Source organism: Ovis aries, chromosome 20, assembly GCF_016772045.2.
Source record: "Ovis aries strain OAR_USU_Benz2616 breed Rambouillet chromosome 20, ARS-UI_Ramb_v3.0, whole genome shotgun sequence".
In the NCBI taxonomy this organism is placed as follows: Eukaryota; Metazoa; Chordata; class Mammalia; order Artiodactyla; family Bovidae; genus Ovis; species Ovis aries.
Window position 1 is genome coordinate 31,718,205 of NC_056073.1, and position 19,848 is coordinate 31,738,052.

The 19,848-nt window shown below is 39.7% G+C and overlaps 1 protein-coding gene across 15 annotated transcripts in view; it reads left to right on the forward strand.

The window, feature by feature from the left end:
- LOC101106806 (cytidine monophosphate-N-acetylneuraminic acid hydroxylase) overlaps positions 1 to 19,848 on the forward strand; it is a 304,828-nt gene that overhangs the window by 265,829 nt on the left and 19,151 nt on the right. For all 15 annotated transcript variants that reach the window (XM_060403435.1, XM_060403432.1, XM_060403434.1 and 12 more), the window contains 6 exons: positions 2,855 to 2,964; positions 4,871 to 5,061; positions 8,903 to 9,050; positions 9,379 to 9,460; positions 12,322 to 12,459; positions 15,197 to 15,332. In XM_060403435.1, the coding sequence (XP_060259418.1) occupies positions 2,855 to 2,964; positions 4,871 to 5,061; positions 8,903 to 9,050; positions 9,379 to 9,460; positions 12,322 to 12,459; positions 15,197 to 15,332 (805 nt within the window). The remainder of the gene's footprint in view (positions 1 to 2,854; positions 2,965 to 4,870; positions 5,062 to 8,902; positions 9,051 to 9,378; positions 9,461 to 12,321; positions 12,460 to 15,196; positions 15,333 to 19,848) is intronic.

Consider the following 19,848-nt stretch of genomic DNA (forward strand, 5'->3'; position numbering starts at 1 on the left):
ATTTACAACCAGCAGGGGAATATGATCTAGCATATAAGAAGAAAGCGAAAGGGCTAAGCCACTCAGTCCTGTACGATTCTTTGTGACCCCATGGACTGTAACCTGCCAGGCTCCTCTGTCCAGAGGATTTCCCAGGCAAGAATACTGGAGTGGGTTGCCATTCACTTAAGTAAAGCAAATTGACAAGAAAGGATAGGAAGCTCAATACGAAAATGAAGAATGGATATCAACTAGCATTTTACAGAAGAATCCCCAAAGGTCAATAAGCATATGAAAATATGCTTAAATTCGTTAATTATCGGAAAACTGCTAACCAAAGCAATGAGATGTTACTGTAGGGTTTTTTTATTGATAAAAATAAACCAAGGAACTGCCGAACATTTTCAGAGATATAAAGATATGAAAATCTTCATGCATGTGGCAGAAGTGTGGCCGGTACAGCTGTGCTAGAGAATAATCCGACAGTGACTAGCCAGAGGAGGCTTATGGCCCATACACCGTGATCCATCAGTCTCGCTTCTGTGTATGCACCAGAGAAATCTTGTGGTAGTGGAGTCTGTGGGTCCATCATAAGGAGGGTGAATCAGTAAAATGTGGTGAACCACAGAATACTAATCTACAGTTAGAGGAAGTGGACTAGACGTACACGTGGCAGCAAGAAAGAACCTTAAAAACAGAGTATTGAGTGAAAAAGAGTAAGAAGGAGACTGGAGACCCAGTACCATTTATATGAATTAAAATGCACACATAAAATATAATGCATACTTTGCACGAGCATTTAAATGGTAATCCTGTAGGAGAGGAGAGAGAAATAACAATGAGAAACAGATAAAGAGAATAAGTAAATAAATAAGTAAGTAAGTAGCTTTGCCTGGACTGAGTACAATGTGTCATGAACTAAAAAATACGGTTAACCTCGTCCTCTTTACTTGAGGTCCTAAATGAATGAATGAGTCCATTATTCATTCATCCATTCTTTAATATGTATTGCATTACAGTCTATTTTTTTAGAATGACCCAGTTTTTGTTCCAACTAACTAGTTAATAAGCTTTCCTTTCTCCTCATACTTTACCAGCTTGAGGCATTCTTAGTTTTTCAGACTTTTCTCATTTAAATAAAAAGATAGCATCACTGTTGTTTTAAATTAAGCTTGTTTCTCAAGTATGATGCTTATATATTTTCCAAACGTGTTTGCCAGTTTTCTTCGGTGGTAGAACTTTTTCATCTTATATTTGCATATATTCAGATTTTCCACTGGAATTGTTTCCATTGCTATTAAATTTAAAAGTCCTCTCTTTGATATTCTATTTTTAGCTGCTTGGAAGCTTCTCATTGTGTCTTTAATAAACTAGATAATAAACTAGAATACTTAAATAACCAGTTGCATAGCACCGTTGTTAGATGGCCCTTCCTTTTTCACCCTCTCTTAGAATATTAAAGCTGTTTAATAACTGTTACTTAATAACTGGGGCTTCCCAGGTTGCAATAGTGGTAAAGAATCCACCTCCCAATGCAGGAGATGCAGGAAACATGGGTTCAATCCCTGGGTTGGGAAGATTCCCTGGAGTAGGAAGTAGCAATCCATTCCAGTATTCTTGCCTAGAAAATCCCATGGACAGAGGAGCCTGGCGGGCTACAGTTCATGGGGTCACAAAGAGTTAGACGCGACTGAGCATCTGAGCACACACATTTCTCTTCCTGCTTTTCTTAAGAGAGAACAATTCTAAAGAAGGAAAATCCTTACAAGTGGGTATCAATGCAGTTTTCTGAGAATCTCCCATAATACTTTGTACTTTTGAGTTGATATTTGTTGTTATTATAGTATATAGTCTTGTCAATACTGAGCTTTCTCTTTAACTCTTCATTCTTTGAGGATAAAATAATTGTGATAATAATATTATTATTGATTAAATGCTTTCTTTGTGCCAGGCATAGTGCTGGACACTGTTGGATCTCTTATTTTGTTTACTGCCTACAACAACTCTATGAAGTATGTGTCATACCTCTATTTTATGATCAGGCACCTGCAGCCCAGGATGTTGATAATAAGCAGCCCAGTCACAATCCCCACCTTGATGTTTCCAAATCCAGCACTCTTTCTATTTCATGACACTGTTTTCCAGCAATGATATAGCCTGAAAATAATAATAGAATGTATCTTTATTGTATTGCCTGCATTTTCAAGGACACAGTTTAATAATAGTGGTGATATTAAATGTCCTTTGTGTATTTCTGATTTTATTAAGAAAGCCAGTTGTGTTTTGCTATTAAATAAGTTGATAACTCTTGTTAGGAAAATGTTAATTAATGTGCTTCTTTTAAATTCTTAAACAATATTTAAAAGATATAAAAATAAGAAAGCACCATGTGCCCAGCACTCAGCTTAAGACATAAAACATCCCTGACATTCCTGAAATTCCATGAGCTCCTTAAGTGTAGTATGAATAAAAGAAATGAATGGGTGTCAGTCTTTAGCCCTCATCTCAGTAGATATTGCTTGACCTAAATTAGCATTGCTTTTTGTTTCTGATTTCCTTTGATTTTTGTACTCTGAGTACCTGAGCCATACATTTCTATTTCAGTGATGCTTTTTAAACATTATGCTTCCCTGGTGGTACAGAGGTTAAAGTGTCTGCCTGCAATGTGGGAGACCTGGGTTCGATCCCTGGGTCGGGAAGATCCCCTGGAGAAGGAAATGGCAACCCACTCTAATATTCTTGCCTGGAGAATCCCATGGACGGAGGAGCTTGGTGGGCTATAGTCCACGGGTTGCAAAGAGTCGGACACGACTGAGTGAATTCACTTTCACTTTGTTGTTGTTATTAATTCATATTCGTTCCCCTTTGGTTCTAGTTGTGGAAGAGAGTGAAGAAAATGAACTTTTGCTTCTAGAGCTGAATCCTCCTAACCCCTGGGATTCAGAGCCCAGATCTCCTGAAGATTTGGCTTTTGGGGAAGTGCAGGTAAGGAAACATTAAATTATAATTATCTTAAAAACAAAAATAAAACTAAGATACACACACACGCACATATATATATATGTTATTATATTACCTTGAATATTCTTGGATGTGGCTACTTAGGACTAATAGTATAGTTATCCTGAACTCTTGAGCAAATTTTTTAGAAACACCCAGAACTTGGCAGGGATTACAAGATAATATATCCAGGAAAAAAAAAAAAAAGCAGAAAAACTTTTAGCAGAGGTCTCAAAGGACAGTCATGTAAAACTATTGAAGAAATTCAGAAATTTCCCTTGATTCCGAATCACTGTCAGATGAAATGACCAGTTGTCTTATCTCTGCATGTTGCCCTGAGATCTTTACAAACCTTGTGCACTTCCTACCTTTAAAAGAGTTTCCTCCAGAGAAAATGCTTTGGTGGTTTGGGAGAATTAAACAATCCAAAATAAATTTTTCTGATATTATCTGGGAAGCTTGTGGAAATGGGCTGTTACTTTTCTGAGGAAGCAAATGGTACCCTATCCAGAATAGGCATAATCACCTGTATTTGATTTGTTGACCTCTCCTTAACCTCTCTTTTGGCTTCTCACCCTGGAGTTTTTACCACCTTTTCTCTGCTGCTGGGTGTTTTCCTTTATCCGATGGTTGTGTCAGATCAGAGGAAGGGAGTAAAGCACTAATTTAGAATCCTCGAGTCTGTGCCAGTTTCTAAGTCATTGTTTATAGCCATTCTCAGAGGACCCTGACTCCCTGAGTGAGTCAGCAGGCAAGTTAGAAGAGAAAGTCTCCCAAGCTTGTTTCTCTAGCCTGCGTGGCTATGCCAGCCCGATGTCGGGTGGCCTCCACCTGCAGCAGCTCGAAGCAGGATCTCAGTTCCCCGACCAGAGATTGAAGTCAGGCTGCGGCAGTGAGAATGCCGAATCCTAGCCCCTGGACCACGAGGTCCAGTGGCCCTGGTTTGTCTGCTTTGTAGAAATAAATTTCAACAAAGAGACAGAAAGTAGTGAAACAGATAAAGTCTTTATTAGGAGGAAAGATGTACATGTGAATAGATAGAGGGCTCAGAGAGAAAGAGTCATGCCTTTGTGGTGGTTTAAATCACTTATATGGGCATTTCTTTTGGGTTTCCTTTGGCCAGTCGTCTTGCTTTGCCCAGTTCTGAGTCGTGTTTGGTTCATCTCAGGGTCCTCCCATGTGTGCCCCTGCATCTCTTAGCCAAGGTGGATTCTAGTGAGGAGGCTATGGGAAGGTTCACATCACTTACTATGTGGTGGTGTCCCCTCCCTATTTGACCTCTGAGTAGCCTCCCTGTGCGCATGTAGTTGGAAGGTCTCCTTGACCTTAAGAATGAAGAACACGTGGTCTTTTTACCTCTTATCTGGACAGGGCTCAGTTTCTCCTCGTTCCTGCTATTATCTTTGTCTTGGAGTATCTGTCCACAGGGGACAGACTCCAGCCGCCCAGCCAGGGCCCACCTGTCTCCTGCCTCAAACCCATCAAGAATCATTCATCATTCATTCAGTGGCTATTTCCAGCCAGTCTGGCATTTAAATCCCCAAGTATCTGCCATCACATCTCTAACTGCCTTTCCTTGTAACTTGTGCTTTGAAGGACTGATGGCAAAAGATATTCTGCAGTGCAGACTGTAAATAAGCATTTAGGAGCTAATTTAGATAGAGTAGAGCTGGATGAATCAATTGGTTTGACACCTGAAATCCACCACAAGCTTTTCTTTCCTAACAAAGTAGTGACGTGTACCAGGAGTTGTTTTCTGTATAAAGGTCCCCACCTCACTGAACATGCTCAGGAGCAAAGTTCTCCAACGTGACTTGTCCACTAACCAGGCCAGTTCATTGTTGCTGACTGATGGTGACTCAATAATCTGATTCTCACTGTCTTCTGACAGATAACATACCTTACTCATGCCTGCATGGACCTCAAGCTGGGGGACAAGAGGATGGTGTTTGACCCTTGGTTAACGGGTCCTGCTTTTGCCCGAGGATGGTGGTTACTGCATGAGCCTCCATCTGATTGGCTGGAGAGGCTGTGCCAAGCGGACCTCATTTACATCAGTCACATGCACTCAGACCACCTGAGGTAATGAATTCTGAGCACTGAACTCCGAAGGAAATGCTGCAGTAATGGCATCACTGGTTTTCAGGTTCTTTTGTGATCCCTGCTCAATTGGAGGCCGATTCAGTGGGGCTGATGAGAAGAGAACTAACTTGGATAAATGTGTATGTTTGTGTAGCATAATGTTTAGATTGTTTTCATGCTTTGGTGGTTTAGTTGCTAAGTCGTGTCCGATTCTTGCGACCCCATGGACTCTAGCCTGTCAAGCTCCTCTGTTGGTGGGATTCTCCAGGCAAGAATCTGGAATGGGTTGCCATTTCTTTCTCCAGGGGATCTTCCTGACCGAGGAATCGAACCCAGGTCTCCTGGCTTGCAGGCAAATTCTTTATCGACTGAGCTATGAGGGAAGATATTTTCAGGCTTTATACCATTACAAATGCAAAAGGGGCCATTGTCGGAGGAAGACAGGAGTTAATAACTCTCCACACTCTCACTTCCCACCCTCAGGCTACTTGCTAAAAGTCTAGGCTTAAGGATCGTCAATGTCAACTCCCTTTTTCAGTTCAACTTTTATGGCAGGGACCAGTACATGGGGTGTAACTCTTCTCGGTTTTACAAGCCATATGGTTGGTGTTACAGTGACTTAGTTCAGCTGTTGTAGTACAAAAGCAGCCATAAATGGTCCTCAGTCAGCCTGATTGTCTTCTAATAAATCTGATTTATGGACAATGGCATGTGAATATCATAAAGTTTTCATGGATCACCAGATAGGATTGTTCTTTTGATTTCCTTCTCAACCATTTAAAAAGGTAAAAAGCATTAATAGATTATAGCAGCAGGTCACTGTGGTTTGCCAACTCTTGATTCATAGCATTTCAACAATGAGCTCCCACCTTTTGAACCCTGAGTTCACTTCATCCTTTATTGAAACCACAGCTGTGTGATACTAAGGATAGGAACTGAAACTTCCTTAACTCAGATCATCAACAGGAAGGAGAAAGAGGAGCTTGAATTTATAATCAACAGGAAGGAATAAGAGGAGCTTGAATTTATAAAACCACAGCCATTTGCAAATGAATAGTTACCAGAAGAGATGGGGTCAGATTTCCAACCCCTGGCTTCATTTTAGGGTCCTCCTTCTTCATCGTTATTTAGAAGTTTGTGTCACAGCTTCTCAGGTGCTAATGTAAACGTATAGCCCTGCCCACTTGTTCTAACATGAAGCAGTTTCACCTTATTTTTCTGTGCTGGGACTTTAGGCAACAAAGTTCAAATGAAGGAGACTCTTTGATAGAAATGTCCATGATGAGGGGAAGTATGTTTGCTGGTTGACCGGCCCCTTGATTTTTCTATTGAAAGTATATTGAAAGCATATGAGATCTCTAAGGCATGAATATGTTCTCTCTTTTCTCTAAGGAAACTAAAACTTAAGTAGTTAGCTGTTTTAGTAACAAATTACCTGCAATACACAAAAACTGAACATCACCCACTGGAATATTGTGCTATGATTAAAAATCTGCTATGGACTGCGTGATACCTTTGATCCATGCAAGCTTCTGGAACCAAAGATGTACAACTGCAGAATTATGAAAGTTCTGGGTTCATGCGTTGTGTAATAACACCATGTGGAACTAATTTTATGCAGGTTGTATAGAGAAAGCAGTATCACACAAACTAAGTGATTGCTTTATAGTACCTGTTCAAAGATGCCCATGGTCCTGTGTGTTAGTTGCTCAGTTGTATCAGACTCTGTGACCCCAGAAGGCTCCTGTGTTCGTGGAATTTTCCAGGCAAGAATACTGGACTAGTTTGCTATTTCCTACTCCAGGGGATCTTCCCAGGGATCAAACCCCGGTCTCCTGCATTTTTTACCGTCTGAGCCACCAAGGGAGAAGCAAGGGGGAAAGCCCAGTGTACTTTAGAAAACAGTCATTAGTCAAATAAATGTGATTTGTCATGTAAATATATGAGTATTATATTGGGCTTCCCAGATGGTGCTAGTGGTAAAGTACCCGCCTGCCAATGTAGGTGATACAAGAGATGCAGTTTCAATCTCTGGGTCTGGAAAACCCCCTGGAGGAGGGCATGGCAACCAACTCCAGTATTCTTGCCCAGAGAATCCCGTGGACAGAAGAGCCTGGCAGGCACAGTCCATAGGGTCACCAAAAGAAGGATACAACTGAAACCACTTGGCAGCAGCACACATGAGTGTCATAATGAATAATATTTAGAGATGCCAGTGAGAATTTTCAACAATTTAAAAATCACAAAGCAATAAACATTGATTTTAGAATAACCTATCCTAACTCCTAAAGGCTCTTAAAGTAGGAGATTTAAGTGGTTAACCCAGAGATTGAAGACTTATTCAGAGAATCCTTGATTTTTTGAAGCCTTTGTTTTTAAAGAAGAAAACATACTGATTTTTTCCCCTCCAGATTCTACTTATTTAATATAGGTCTGGAACTTGAATATTAGTTAATGAGGAGTTATTAAATGTAATTAATAAGTGCTGATATGCTGATTTTGTTTATGCTTTTCTTATTATTAAACATCTTATTTCGCCTGATATTATACTCTATGCACAAGTCTGATTCTTAAACCAGACAGCATATTCATTTAAGTTGAAATTGCCTTCTAGTAGAAGAAGCACTAAGTTTAGGATCAGAAAACCTGAATTTGAATACCAATTTACTATTTGTTAGCCATATATTTCTGAGTATGTGTTCTCATTTATTAAAAACAAAAAAAAATAGAGCTTTTTTTTTTTTGGTTAGAAGAAATAAAAGACCATAAATAAAATACTAGTGAAAATGCCTAACACCATGATTGACATATAATAGTTACCTAAACAGCCTTTTGTTTATTATTCATGTTTTGCCACACCCCACAGTATTATATAATCCTTTGATGTAATGAATGCTCAGAAATGAGAGTTGACAATCTGTGAAGATGTTCAAAAGTGCTCAGATGGTTAATTGTATACTGAGTTAGAATTACTCCAAATGGTAAATGTTGTTTTCTTCTACACTAAATTTTACTGTCTTGCCTAGCTGGTAACTGACTCTCCTTAAGGACAAATCATTCATTCTACATGCCACTACGGAGAAGGCAATGGCACCCCACTCCAGTACTCTTGCCTGGAAAATCCCATGGACGGAGGAACCTGGAAGGCTACAGTCCATGGGGTCGCTGAGGGTCGGACACGACTGAGCGACTTCACTTTCATTTTCACTTTCATGCCTTGGAGAAGGAAATGGCAACCCACTCCAGTGTTCTTGCCTGGAGAATCCCAGGGACGGGGGAGCCTGGTGGGCTGCCATCTATGGGGTCACACAGAGTTGGACACGACTGAAGTGACTTAGCAGTAGCACGTGCCACCATGTGGCTATCAATCTGTTGACGGTTGAAAAAGTACCCCTAATGATGGGCAATTCACAGGTTCTCCTTGTTTTATGACCAAGACCTTTCTTTTACTGGGAGCTGCTGGTTGAGAGGTGAGAAAAAATGAAGATTCTGGAGAACTTCAGCCAGAAACCTCTTCAGCAGGAGTTTTCCACTTTGTACCTTCTGTTAGAACTACCCTTGCTCAAAGCAGCATCAGTGTGGAAAATGGAATTTGCACTCCTGGTTTGATGTACAAGCTGTGGTATATGATATGTTTTCCCAATAAAGAGGAATCTGCTAGGAAATTCCCCTCATTGTTACAGTCAACCTTGAGGAAAAACCCTGTTTTTTGGACTCTGGGGAGGTCTGGTTTTTCCATTCCTTTCTTCTTGGTCCACATGTTGGTGTGAGGGCAAACTGTCTCTTACATTAGATGATCCAGTGTTTTCACCTTTCAAACTTCCCATCTTTCTGATCCTAGTTACCCCACACTGAAGAAGCTTGCTGGGAGAAGACCAGATATCCCCATTTATGTTGGAAAAACAGAAAGACCTGTATTTTGGAATCTGAATCAGAGTGGTGTCCAGTTGACTAATATCAATGTAGTGCCATTTGGAATATGGCAGCAGGTCAGATATCAGTGTTTTTTCCACACTTTTCAGTTATACTTTCTGGGGGTAAATTTTAGGTGAGGTAGTTGCTTTAATACTGAAGAAACAATGGCTTACTTTTTCCATATGTAGTACTATGTAAGTATGTATTACTGTATAAATCTCTATTTCAGCTAAAATAAAAGGTGGCTTTTCTCTCCATAAATCAATGGCATGACTTTACTGGATAATAAATCCAATTCTGAATAAAAGGGATTTCTTTCCAGAAGAGATGATCATTTACTCAAATATTGAACAAAAAGCCAAACTGACATAAACAGTTGTTGGTTTTATTGTTAAATTCCAGGTAGACGAAAATCTCCGATTCATGATCCTAATGGATGGCGTTCATCCTGAAATGGACACTTGCATTATCGTGGAATACAAAGGTATTCTCTTATTTTCATCAGCAATGAAAAATGAAACATACTCTCGGTAGGAAGGATAATGATAGCTATCCAAGGTTCCATCCTATCTTCATCTTCTTCTTCCCTCTTCATTTTCCATAAGAAATAGTATATTCTATCCCTGTCTTAGGAAAATGGACTTTCACTGAGAAAATCTCAGAAAATCTGTCACTCAGAGAAAAAATTAGCAGTAACATACTCTGTGGTGACAGGTGCAAACATTTTTTTCATAAGGGAACAGATACTCTATATTTCCTCTATAGGTGATGGACAGGGAGGCCTGGCGTGCTGCAATTCATGGGGTCGCAAAGAGTCGGACATGACTAAGCCACTGAACTGAACTGAACTGAACTGAACATCTTCAAAACTGCCTTTATTAAGTGTTTTATTTTCACATTGACATATTATGATGTAATGTAATCATCAGTTTAGTTCAGTCGCTCAGTCGTGTCCGACTCTTTGCGACCCCATGAATTGCAGCACGCCAGGCCTCCCTGTTCATCACCAATTCCTGGAGTTCACTCAGACTCATGTCCATCGAGTCCGTGATGCCATCCAGCCATCTCATCCTCGGTCGTCCCTTTCTCCTACTGCCCCCAATCCCTCCCAGCATCAGAGTCTTTTCCAGTGAGTCAACTCTTCGCATGAGGTGGCCAAAGTACTGGAGTTTCAGCTTCAACATCATTCCTTCCAAAGAAATCCCAGGGCTGATCTCCTTCAGAATGGACTGGTTGGATCTCCTTGCAGTCCAAGGGACTCTCAAGAGTCTTCTCCAACACCACAGTTCAAAAGCATCAATTCTTCAGCGTTCAGCCTTCTTCACAGTCCAACTCTCACATCCATACATGACCACAGGAAAGACCATAGCCTTGACTAGGCGGACCTTAGTCAGCAATGTCCCTGCTTTTGAATATGCTATCTAGGTTGGTCATAACTTTTCTTCCAAGGAGTAAGCGTCTTTTAATTTCATGGCTGCAGTCACCATCTGCGGTGATTTTGGAGCCCCCAAAAATAAAGTCTGACACTGTTTCCACTGTTTCCCGTCTATTTCCCATGAAGTGATGGGACTGGATGCCATGATCTTCGTTTTCTGAATGTTGAGCTTTAAGCCAACTTTTTCGCTCTCCTCTTTCACTTTCATCAAGAGGCTTTTTAGCTCCTCTTCACTTTCTGCCATAACGGTGGTGTCATCTGCATATCTGAAGTTATTGATATTTCTCCCGACAATCTTGATTCCAGCTTGTGTTTCTTCCAGTCCAGCATTTCTCATGATGTACTCTGCATACAAGTTAAATAAGCAGGGTGACAATATACAGCCTTGACGTACACCTTTTCCTATTTGGAACCCGTCTGTTGTTCCATGTCCAGTTCTAACTGTTGCTCCCTGACCTGCATACAGATTTCTCAAGAGGCAGGTTAGGTGGTCTGGTATTCCCATCTCTTTCAGAATTGTCCACAGTTTATTGTGATCCACACAGTCAAAGGCTTTGGCATAGTCAATAAAGCAGAAATAGATGTTTTTCTGGAACTCTCTTGCTTTTTCCATGATCCAGCAGATGTTGGCAATTTGATCTCTGGTTCCTCTGCCTTTTCTAAAACCAGTTTGAACATCAGGAAGTTCGTGGTTCACGTATTGCTGAAGCCTGGCTTAGAGAATTTTGAGCGTTACTTTACTAGCATGTGAGATGAGTGCAATTGTGTGGTAGTTTGAGCATTCTTTGGCGTTGCCTTTCTTTGGGATTGGAATGAAAACTGACTTCCAGTCCTGTGGCCACTGCTGAGTTTTCCAAATTTGTTGGCATACTGAGTGCAGCACTTTCACAGCATCATCTTTCAGGATTTGAAATAGCTCAACTGGAATTCCATCACCTCCATTAGCTTTGTTCGTAGTGATGCTTTCTAAGGCCCACTTGACTTCACATTCCAGGATGTCTGGCTCTAGATGAGTGATCACATCATCATGATTACGTTGGTCATGAAGATCTTTTTTGTATAGTTCTTCCGTGTATTCTTGACACCTCTTCTTAATATCATCTGCTTCTGTTAGGTTCATACCATTTCTGTCCTTTATCGAGCCCATCTTTGCATGAAATGTTCTCTTGGTATCTCTAATTTTCTTGAAGAGATCTCTAGTCTTTCCCATTCTATTGTTTTCCTCTATTTCTCTGCATTGATCACTGAAGAAGGCTTTCTGATCTTTTCTCGCTATTCTTTGGAACTCTGCATTCAGATGCTTATAGCTTTCCTTTTCTCCTTTGCTTTTCTCCTCTCTTCTTTTCACAGCTATTTGTAAGGCCTCCCCAGACAGCCATTTTGCCTTTTTGCATTTCTTTTCCATGGGGATGGTCTTGATCCCTGTCTCCTGTACAATGTCACGAACCTCATTCCATAGTTCATCAGGCACTCTATCTGTCAGATCTAGGCCCTTAAATCTATTTCTCACTTCCACTGTATAATCATAAGGGATTTGATTAGGTCATACCTGAATGGTCTAGTGGTTTTCCCTACTTTCTTCAATTTAAGTCTGAAGTGTAATCATACACTTCTGCTTTTCATGTGAGAAGATGGCTTTACTCCAACAGTCATTAAATAGAATTTCCAAAAGGTTGAGAGATTTGTGTTGATTTGGTTATTTTCCCCCCTGCATCATTTGAGCTCAACATCTGAAGATAGTTGGCTAAGGAAAGTAGTCTATCTATGATCTTGAAGGGAATCAAGATTATTATCCTCATCCAGAACCAACCAAATCAGTCAGGAGGAGTTTGATTTTGTTGGCCTAGGATTTCAAACTATGGTGTCCAAGATTTCACCTTGAGTATTTATGCCATGTAATTTTTCCACAGGTCATAAAATACTCAATACAGTGGATTGCACCAGACCCAATGGAGGAAGGCTGCCTATGAAGGTTGATTTAATGATGAGTGATTTTGCTGGAGGAGCATCAGGCTTTCCGATGACTTTCAGTGGTGGAAAGTTTACTGGTAATACTTTATTTCAAAGTGATGCCAGGGAGCAGGCATGGCACTTTGCTAAACGCTTTGCAAATCAATACAAAGATGACTAAAACATGGTTCTTCCCTGCAAGAAGCTTACAATCTTACTGGGAAACCAGACTTGCAAATCACAGATTACAGACTAAAGTTCCCAGCTCAAAGTGTGCTGATGGGGCATGAAAGAAACACTAAGAGGATTAGGGAGCATCTCAGGATAAGTCAAGAAAAAGAATCATTTGGATCAATTGGATTCCTGATGTAGACCATAGAGCAGAACAGGGAGAGTCTGACATTGGTAATCCAGGCTTAAATGCTCTTGGTATGAGGTTCAGGATAGAATGTGGGCACCTTGAGGTAGGCATATGCCCTTGGCTTGGTGGAATGCTCATACCAGGGAGGGATGGGGCAAAGGAAGCCCCTCTAAAGTATGGGGTTATGGGGGTCTGGGGGGCAGGGAAAATAGGCAAATAGTGGTCAAAGAGTATAAACTTCCAGTTATAAGGTGAATATGTTCTGGGGATGTGATGCACAGCATAGTGACTATAGTTAACACCGCTGTGCTCTATATCTGAAAGTTGCAAAAAGAGCAGATCTTATGTGTTCTAAAACATGAAAAATGGTAATGAGGTGATGAAGGTAATAAGCTAACCTTATTGTGGTAATCATTACGCATGCATGCATGCAATGAAATCACCGTGGTGTGTACTTTAAACTTATGTAAAATTACACATCAGTTATATCTCAAAGCTAGAAGAAATGTGCAATCCAAGGAAGAAGTGCTTCTGCTCTGGGTCTAAGTGTAGTGCTAGGTTTGGGATGGGGGAGGGTGTGTAAGTGGTACATTTTGTTCTCACTTTTGCTCAGTACTAGGATTGAAAGTGCTTAATATATGTTCACTTAATAAATGCATATGTTTTCTAAGCAATCTCTGTTTAATGATGTGGCAGAAATGCCCCACTTGCAATATGAAGAAAGCCTTGTACAGTTCCTTTTTTCTCTTAAGTCTGTATTCATTGCTTCCCAGAATGTGTCACCATGTGAGATATAGAGGGGAAGTGCTGTCCTTAGTGGGTTAACAATGTGACTGGGGAGGCAACATATACCTACTAAAGGTAGCTGGCAGAATTCCATCCTTTTTTTTAAGATTTGTTTATTTGATTTTTGGCTGTGCTGTGTCTTCGTTGCTGTGCCTGGGCTTTCTCTAGTTGCGGTGAGTTGGGGCTACCCTCTAGTTGCGGTGCATGGGCTTCTCATTGTGGTGGCTTCTCTTACTGCAGAGCATGGGCTCTAGGCATGGGGACTTCAGCAGTTGCGGTGCTTTGGCTCAGCAGCTGTAGCTCTTGGGCTCTAAAGTGCTGGCTCAGTAGTTATGACGCACAGACTTAGTTGCTCCACAGCATGTGGGATCTTCCTGGACCGGGGATCAAACCTGTGTCCCCTGCGATAGCAGGAGGATTCTTTACCACTGAGCCACCAGGGAAGTCCCAGAATGTCATTCTTAGGTGGGTATGTGTATGTGTGTGTTTGCATGTGCACATATATTTAAGAAGGTCCGGAATATACCAGAACGTTAATAATTAAATGATAATAGAGATCAGGTCTAGCTTATGGATAACTTTTATTTTTTTCTGTCTCCTTGTCTGTGTTCAACAGATGTTCATAGCGGTAGGAGGAGGAGCAGTTCCCTGACACAGTGTCCCACATGCTCTGGGCCCTGCCTAAATTCTCAACTTCCTTTACTGTCTGTATCCCCATTGCTTGACCAATGTCAGCACATACTGGCCTGCTTTTTGTTCTTCAGACTCAATACGCCAAGTACATCCATGCCCTGGTCTTTGCATGTGCTGTTTCCACTGCCTGTGCTATTACCCCTGACCTCCACACAGTGGCCAATTCCTCTTCTATGTTTATCTGTATTCTATGACTCCAATGTCATCTTCACTAACTGTCCTGTCTAATAACCCCCTCCAGCCTCTCTCTAGCCCATGGTCCTATTTTACTTTCTTCCTAGGTCATCACTGTTTGAAATAAATTTATTTACTTATTTATTATTTGCATCTTTCACTAGAATGACTGCTCCATGAGAGCAAGGAACTGCTTTTTCTTGTTCATCATTATATTCTCCATGCCTTGAACTATTTTGGCTCATAGGAGGTGCTCAATAAATACTGAGCAAATGAATGAATGAGCAAATGAACAAACTGTGAGGTAGGCATCACGATTCCATTTCACAGAGGAGAAAACAAACTTAAAGAATTTAAGTGGTAGAGCTGCGTTTTGACCCTAAGTCTTAACTGACTCCAACATCCAGGCCCTTGACCACTGCACACCCCCAAGGTGGAAAAAAATGTGCTTTGCATTTATAATCCACCCAGATAGCAAAGCCATTTCTATGTTAGAAGAGCATTAAGCAATACAAGAATTACAGTGCTCTTAAAATGTACATGTATGCAAGGTACAACTATACGTGCCACCCTGTGTATTCAGCTAGGTCCACATGAATTGCCATAAACAAGGAGAGGGTTCAGTGTCTTTGGCTAGTTCAGGAACAGTTTCCTAGTAACCAAATGAAATTTGCAAAATAAAGCCACTAATGACAGAGTTTTGGTCTACATCTGAGTGTCAGCTGTCAATTTTTATCTCCTGAAAGATTTCTCTACTAGAGCTTTTGTTTTTCTCTGATTTCTGAACAGAGGAGACTCTAATCCAAACCCTGTCATTCCAGAGGAATGGAAAGCCCAGTTCATTAAAACAGAAAGGAAGAAACTCCTGAACTACAAGGCTCGGCTGGTGAAGGACCTACAACCCCGAATTTATTGCCCCTTTGCTGGGTATTTTGTGGAATCCCACCCATCAGACAAGTATGGCTGGACATTTTGTATAACATATTTACACATGAGTTAATGTATTCTGGGATGAATGATTTAGTTGTAAATGCAACATGGGATGAGAGAGAATAATTGGTAGGAATCTGGAGTTTATTTAACAAGCTGTCTGAGAACGGAGAGCATGAATGAAAGCAATGCTTGGCAGCTAGAGTTAAAACAGATAGAGTTTTGTCCAGAAGGATCCTGGAAAGGATAAAGGCAAGTTATACACTAGAAATTGAACTGGGGCATTTAGTCAAGTCATTTAGTTTTCTCAATGACACTGTAAGGTAGGTATCATTATGCCTGTTCAAGTTGGTTGAAACGCAGGGGCTAAGAGATTTGCCCAAATCACTCTGCTGGAATCACTGGAGTTAAGAAATGAATCCTGGTATGCTTAGCTCTGAAGCTCTTTTCTCTACACCACACTATATCTCAGAATAGAGACTGTATCATTATCAAGTTATATTCTCATTTTTGAGTGTCTAAAAGGGCTTCTCTTGCAGCAGCATAACTTCTAGATCTTGTTTTTCAAGTGTATTTTTTGGAGGCCAGTGAGTTTTCTTTGAGAATGTTTGAAGGTTTTCATTTTAATGGTCACATGAAGTTTGGAGGAGCAGAGTCTCCAGACCTGATCCAGCATTACCTGATATCTGTTCTGAATGCTTGGCGTCATGAGAGAGGGCCAGGAGATCCCAGGGGAGGGTCAGATAACTGGAATAGCAAGAAGGACAGTCAGAGAGGCAGCTCTGAACCAAATGGCACTGAACCATTTCAATATTTTAGCAACTATTATGTCTTCTGGCTGAACATCAGTTCTGTCCTTCAAACAATGGGAAAAGGAGCAGAGAAAAAGATTTTGCTGCCATTTACAGCTCGCACACATCACACTATATGGAAATACCCAAGAACTGAGGAACTGGACTGTGGTGACATTTTGCACTCCACACTGTCTTGGACAGTGATGAGCGTCTGTTAAAAGATATAAAGAGAAAGCATGTCCAAGATCAATCAAGAAAGTCTTCTGGAGAAGGTGAAACAGTATGTCATTCAATTACTTCCATGTTCTAAGCTATGGGTCACTCAAGGGAAAAGTGAAAATTGATAGAAATATTTACCACATGACACTGGAGAGTATTAAAGTCAGGATGGTGAGGAAGTATTTCTGAGCTTGAATTAAAAAAAAAAAAGACCCAGAGGATTTCCTTATTTGGCTTCATGTTATGTGTTTCACGTCAAACCTTATAGTCTGAAGGCAGATAAGTTAAGCATCCTTAGGGATGACCTTTTGGTCTAAGGCTTGACCAGAGAAGAGGAATTAGATAAAATAATGGACATTTGAAGTGTTTTAATCTATTACCTAAAATATGAGAAGGAAATAACTGTTTTGCAGGGGACCCACAAAAGGGATCTCTGCCTGAAAGTTTAAGAATGGACCAGGTGGCTTAGAGAGGTAGAGAGATAGTCTGTATCTGTGGAAAAACAGAAATATGGGCAGAGAAAAAGAATGCATTGTATTCATGGAAGAATTCAAGTAGCTGGATTTCTAGTCATCAACTATGGAGACTAGCAGGTAGTAAAATAGTATTTTTGAAGTGCTTAAGGAAAAGAACGGTCAACACAGATTCTATATCCAGTGAAAATATCCTTCAAGAATGAAGGTAAGATAAAAACATTCCCAGATGAAAGGAAAACTGAGACAATTCATTATAAGAAGAGCTCCTTTAAGAGAAATGCCAAAGAAACTTATACAGATAAAAGGAAAATGACTCTAGAGGGACACTTGTGGAAGAACCACACTACCCAATTTTAAGACTCACTGTAAAACTACAGAAATCAAGACAGCATGATATTGATGAAGGGATAAACACATAGGGCAGTGAAATAGAATCTAAAAATAGATCTACCTACATATAGCCATTTGATTTTTGACAAAGGTACAAAAACAGTTCAACAGGGAAAGGATAGTCCTTTCAATGAATGTTATTTGAGCAATTGGACATTCATGTGCAAAAAATGAACCTCAGTGTAAACCCTACACTGTATCCCCTAAAATAAGTCTAAATGGGTCATAAATAAAAATGTAAATGTAGAACTATGAAACTTTCAGAGGAAGATATAGGAGAAAATCTTCATGAGCTTGGGTTAAGCAAAGTCTTCTTAGATATGGCACCAAAAGCACAATCAGCTCATTGAAAATTTTAATACATTGGGCTTTATCAAAAGTAAAATATTTGCTCTGTGAAAGACACTGCTAAGGGAGTAAAATGACAAACTGCAGACTGTGAGAAAATATTTGCAAGTCATATATCTGATTGACAATTTGTGTCTAAAATATATAATCAACTTTCAAAATTCAGTGTAAGAAAGCAAAGAACTAAAAAATAAATGGGCAAAATATTTAAACAGATACTTCACCAAATAGGCATAAGAAATGATGTGCCCATATCATTAGCCATTAGAGAATGCAGATTAAAACTGCAATGAAATAAGAATTAAAAGTAATATAAGTTATTAATAAAATTTTAATATAATTAAAATTAATAAAATAAGAATGAAAATTAATAAAATATAATGAAAGATTACCACTATCCAATTATGACAAAGATACAGAACAATAAGACTTCTCAGACATTGCTGTTGAGAATTCAAAATGATACAGCTATCTGGAAATCAGTTTGACTGTTTCTTTAAATATACATTTATCATACAATCCAGAAGTTCCATTCATGGGTAATTACCCTAGAGAAACTAAACTTTTGTTGAACACAAAAACTACACACAAATATTAATAGTATTTCTATTCATAATTACCAGATCAACTCAAATATCCTTCAACAGGTGATAAACAAGCCATAGTATATCCACACTATAAATGCAATAAAAAATAGATAGCTGTTGATAAACACAACAACATAGACGAATCTCAAAGGCATCATGCTAAGCAAAAAAAGTTGGCCTCAAAAGATTACAAATTGTGTGATTCCACTTGTATGACATTCCAGAAAAGGCAAAACTACTGGTTGGAGAGCAGATTGATGGTTGCCAAGGGCTGGGCTGAGGGGAGAGTTTGACTGACGGGCCAACAAGAGGGAGTTATGAGAGAATAGAATATAGAGCAGAGAGAACCGCTCTGTATCCTGACTGCAATGGTAGTTGCGCAAATCTACACATATGTTAAAATTCATAGAGTTGATCACCCCAAACCGTCCAAAAATTGGATCTAAGTAATCTTAAAAATTAAAAAACCTAAACAGTTATTCTTAACACATCAGCCATGTTAATTAAAGCTATATGTTTATTTAGATCATATTTGTAAGACAACGCATATCTTAATATAGGCACATTTTATATGAGTCACAACCCTTTGAAAGAAACAAAATACACAGTTTATTCATTTAGTAAATCTTGAAGCATAGCTTTATTATTTTAAATGTTAAAATCTTATAGATATTTTCATTTTTTACAAGATTCTGTCAGTTATATAGAGCATCTGTTTCATCACACAGCTACTCAGCCGTTAATAGTGTCTTAATGAGCTCATAATAGTGTCTTTATGAGCAAACACCAGTGCCATTTGCTTCATGAAGATCCCCTTTGTGACCAGTAACTAGAGCACTTTGTGTACAAAGGGCAGGGACTTCCCATAAGCAGACAGGGAATGCATGTGTCATTCTACTCAGAGTACATGTATCTGTAAACTTGTAGGGTAGTAAAGAAATAGTCCTTGAGATTCATTTTTATGGCAAAATTCTGTAAGTACTGACCATAATTTCTCATCAACTGAGGCTTCAGAGTACAGTAGGAGAAATAGTGTACATGGAATTTAGGCTCTTCCCTACTACCACTTATTAGGACCGATTATTATTATTCTTTTACTTTTCTGGGCTTCATGTGTCTCATCATTAAAACCTGACTGCTTTCATTTTGAAGTTCTGTGTTGTCTGGTGACATGTCTACATGTATCTTATTGATTAATATGTCTGATTGCTGATGTGTTCCCTTTATTACTTCTTGTTGATATTATGTAGCTGTCTCACATCTTCTGAATATTTTCAGATAGACTGGTTTAAGGCTAAATAATAATTTCTTTTGATCAATACTGTTCATCATTCATTCATTCATCTATTGAGCTGCATGTTCTTGGTGCTGGAGAACTGGGGATGAAATGATTGTCTTCAGAGTTGGAAGAGAAAAACAATGATGATGTAGAATGATAAATGCTGTGGTACATGCGTGTTCTGAAGGCAGTGGGATACAGGTGGGAGTCAGAAACTGACTGTTGGAAACCATGGATGGGACGATTGAAACAAAGTTTTGAAGTATGAGTAAACCCTGACCAACAAAGATAGAAAGATGCTGAGATGAGTGACTACAGTTCAGTGTAGGGGACGGAGCCAGGTGTTTGAGGAAGTGGGGAGGAGGGAACGGAGGGAACCAGACAGTGAACACCACTGTGTGCCACTCCACATGACTTGGATTTATCCTTAAGAATGAGGGGGTCTGATGA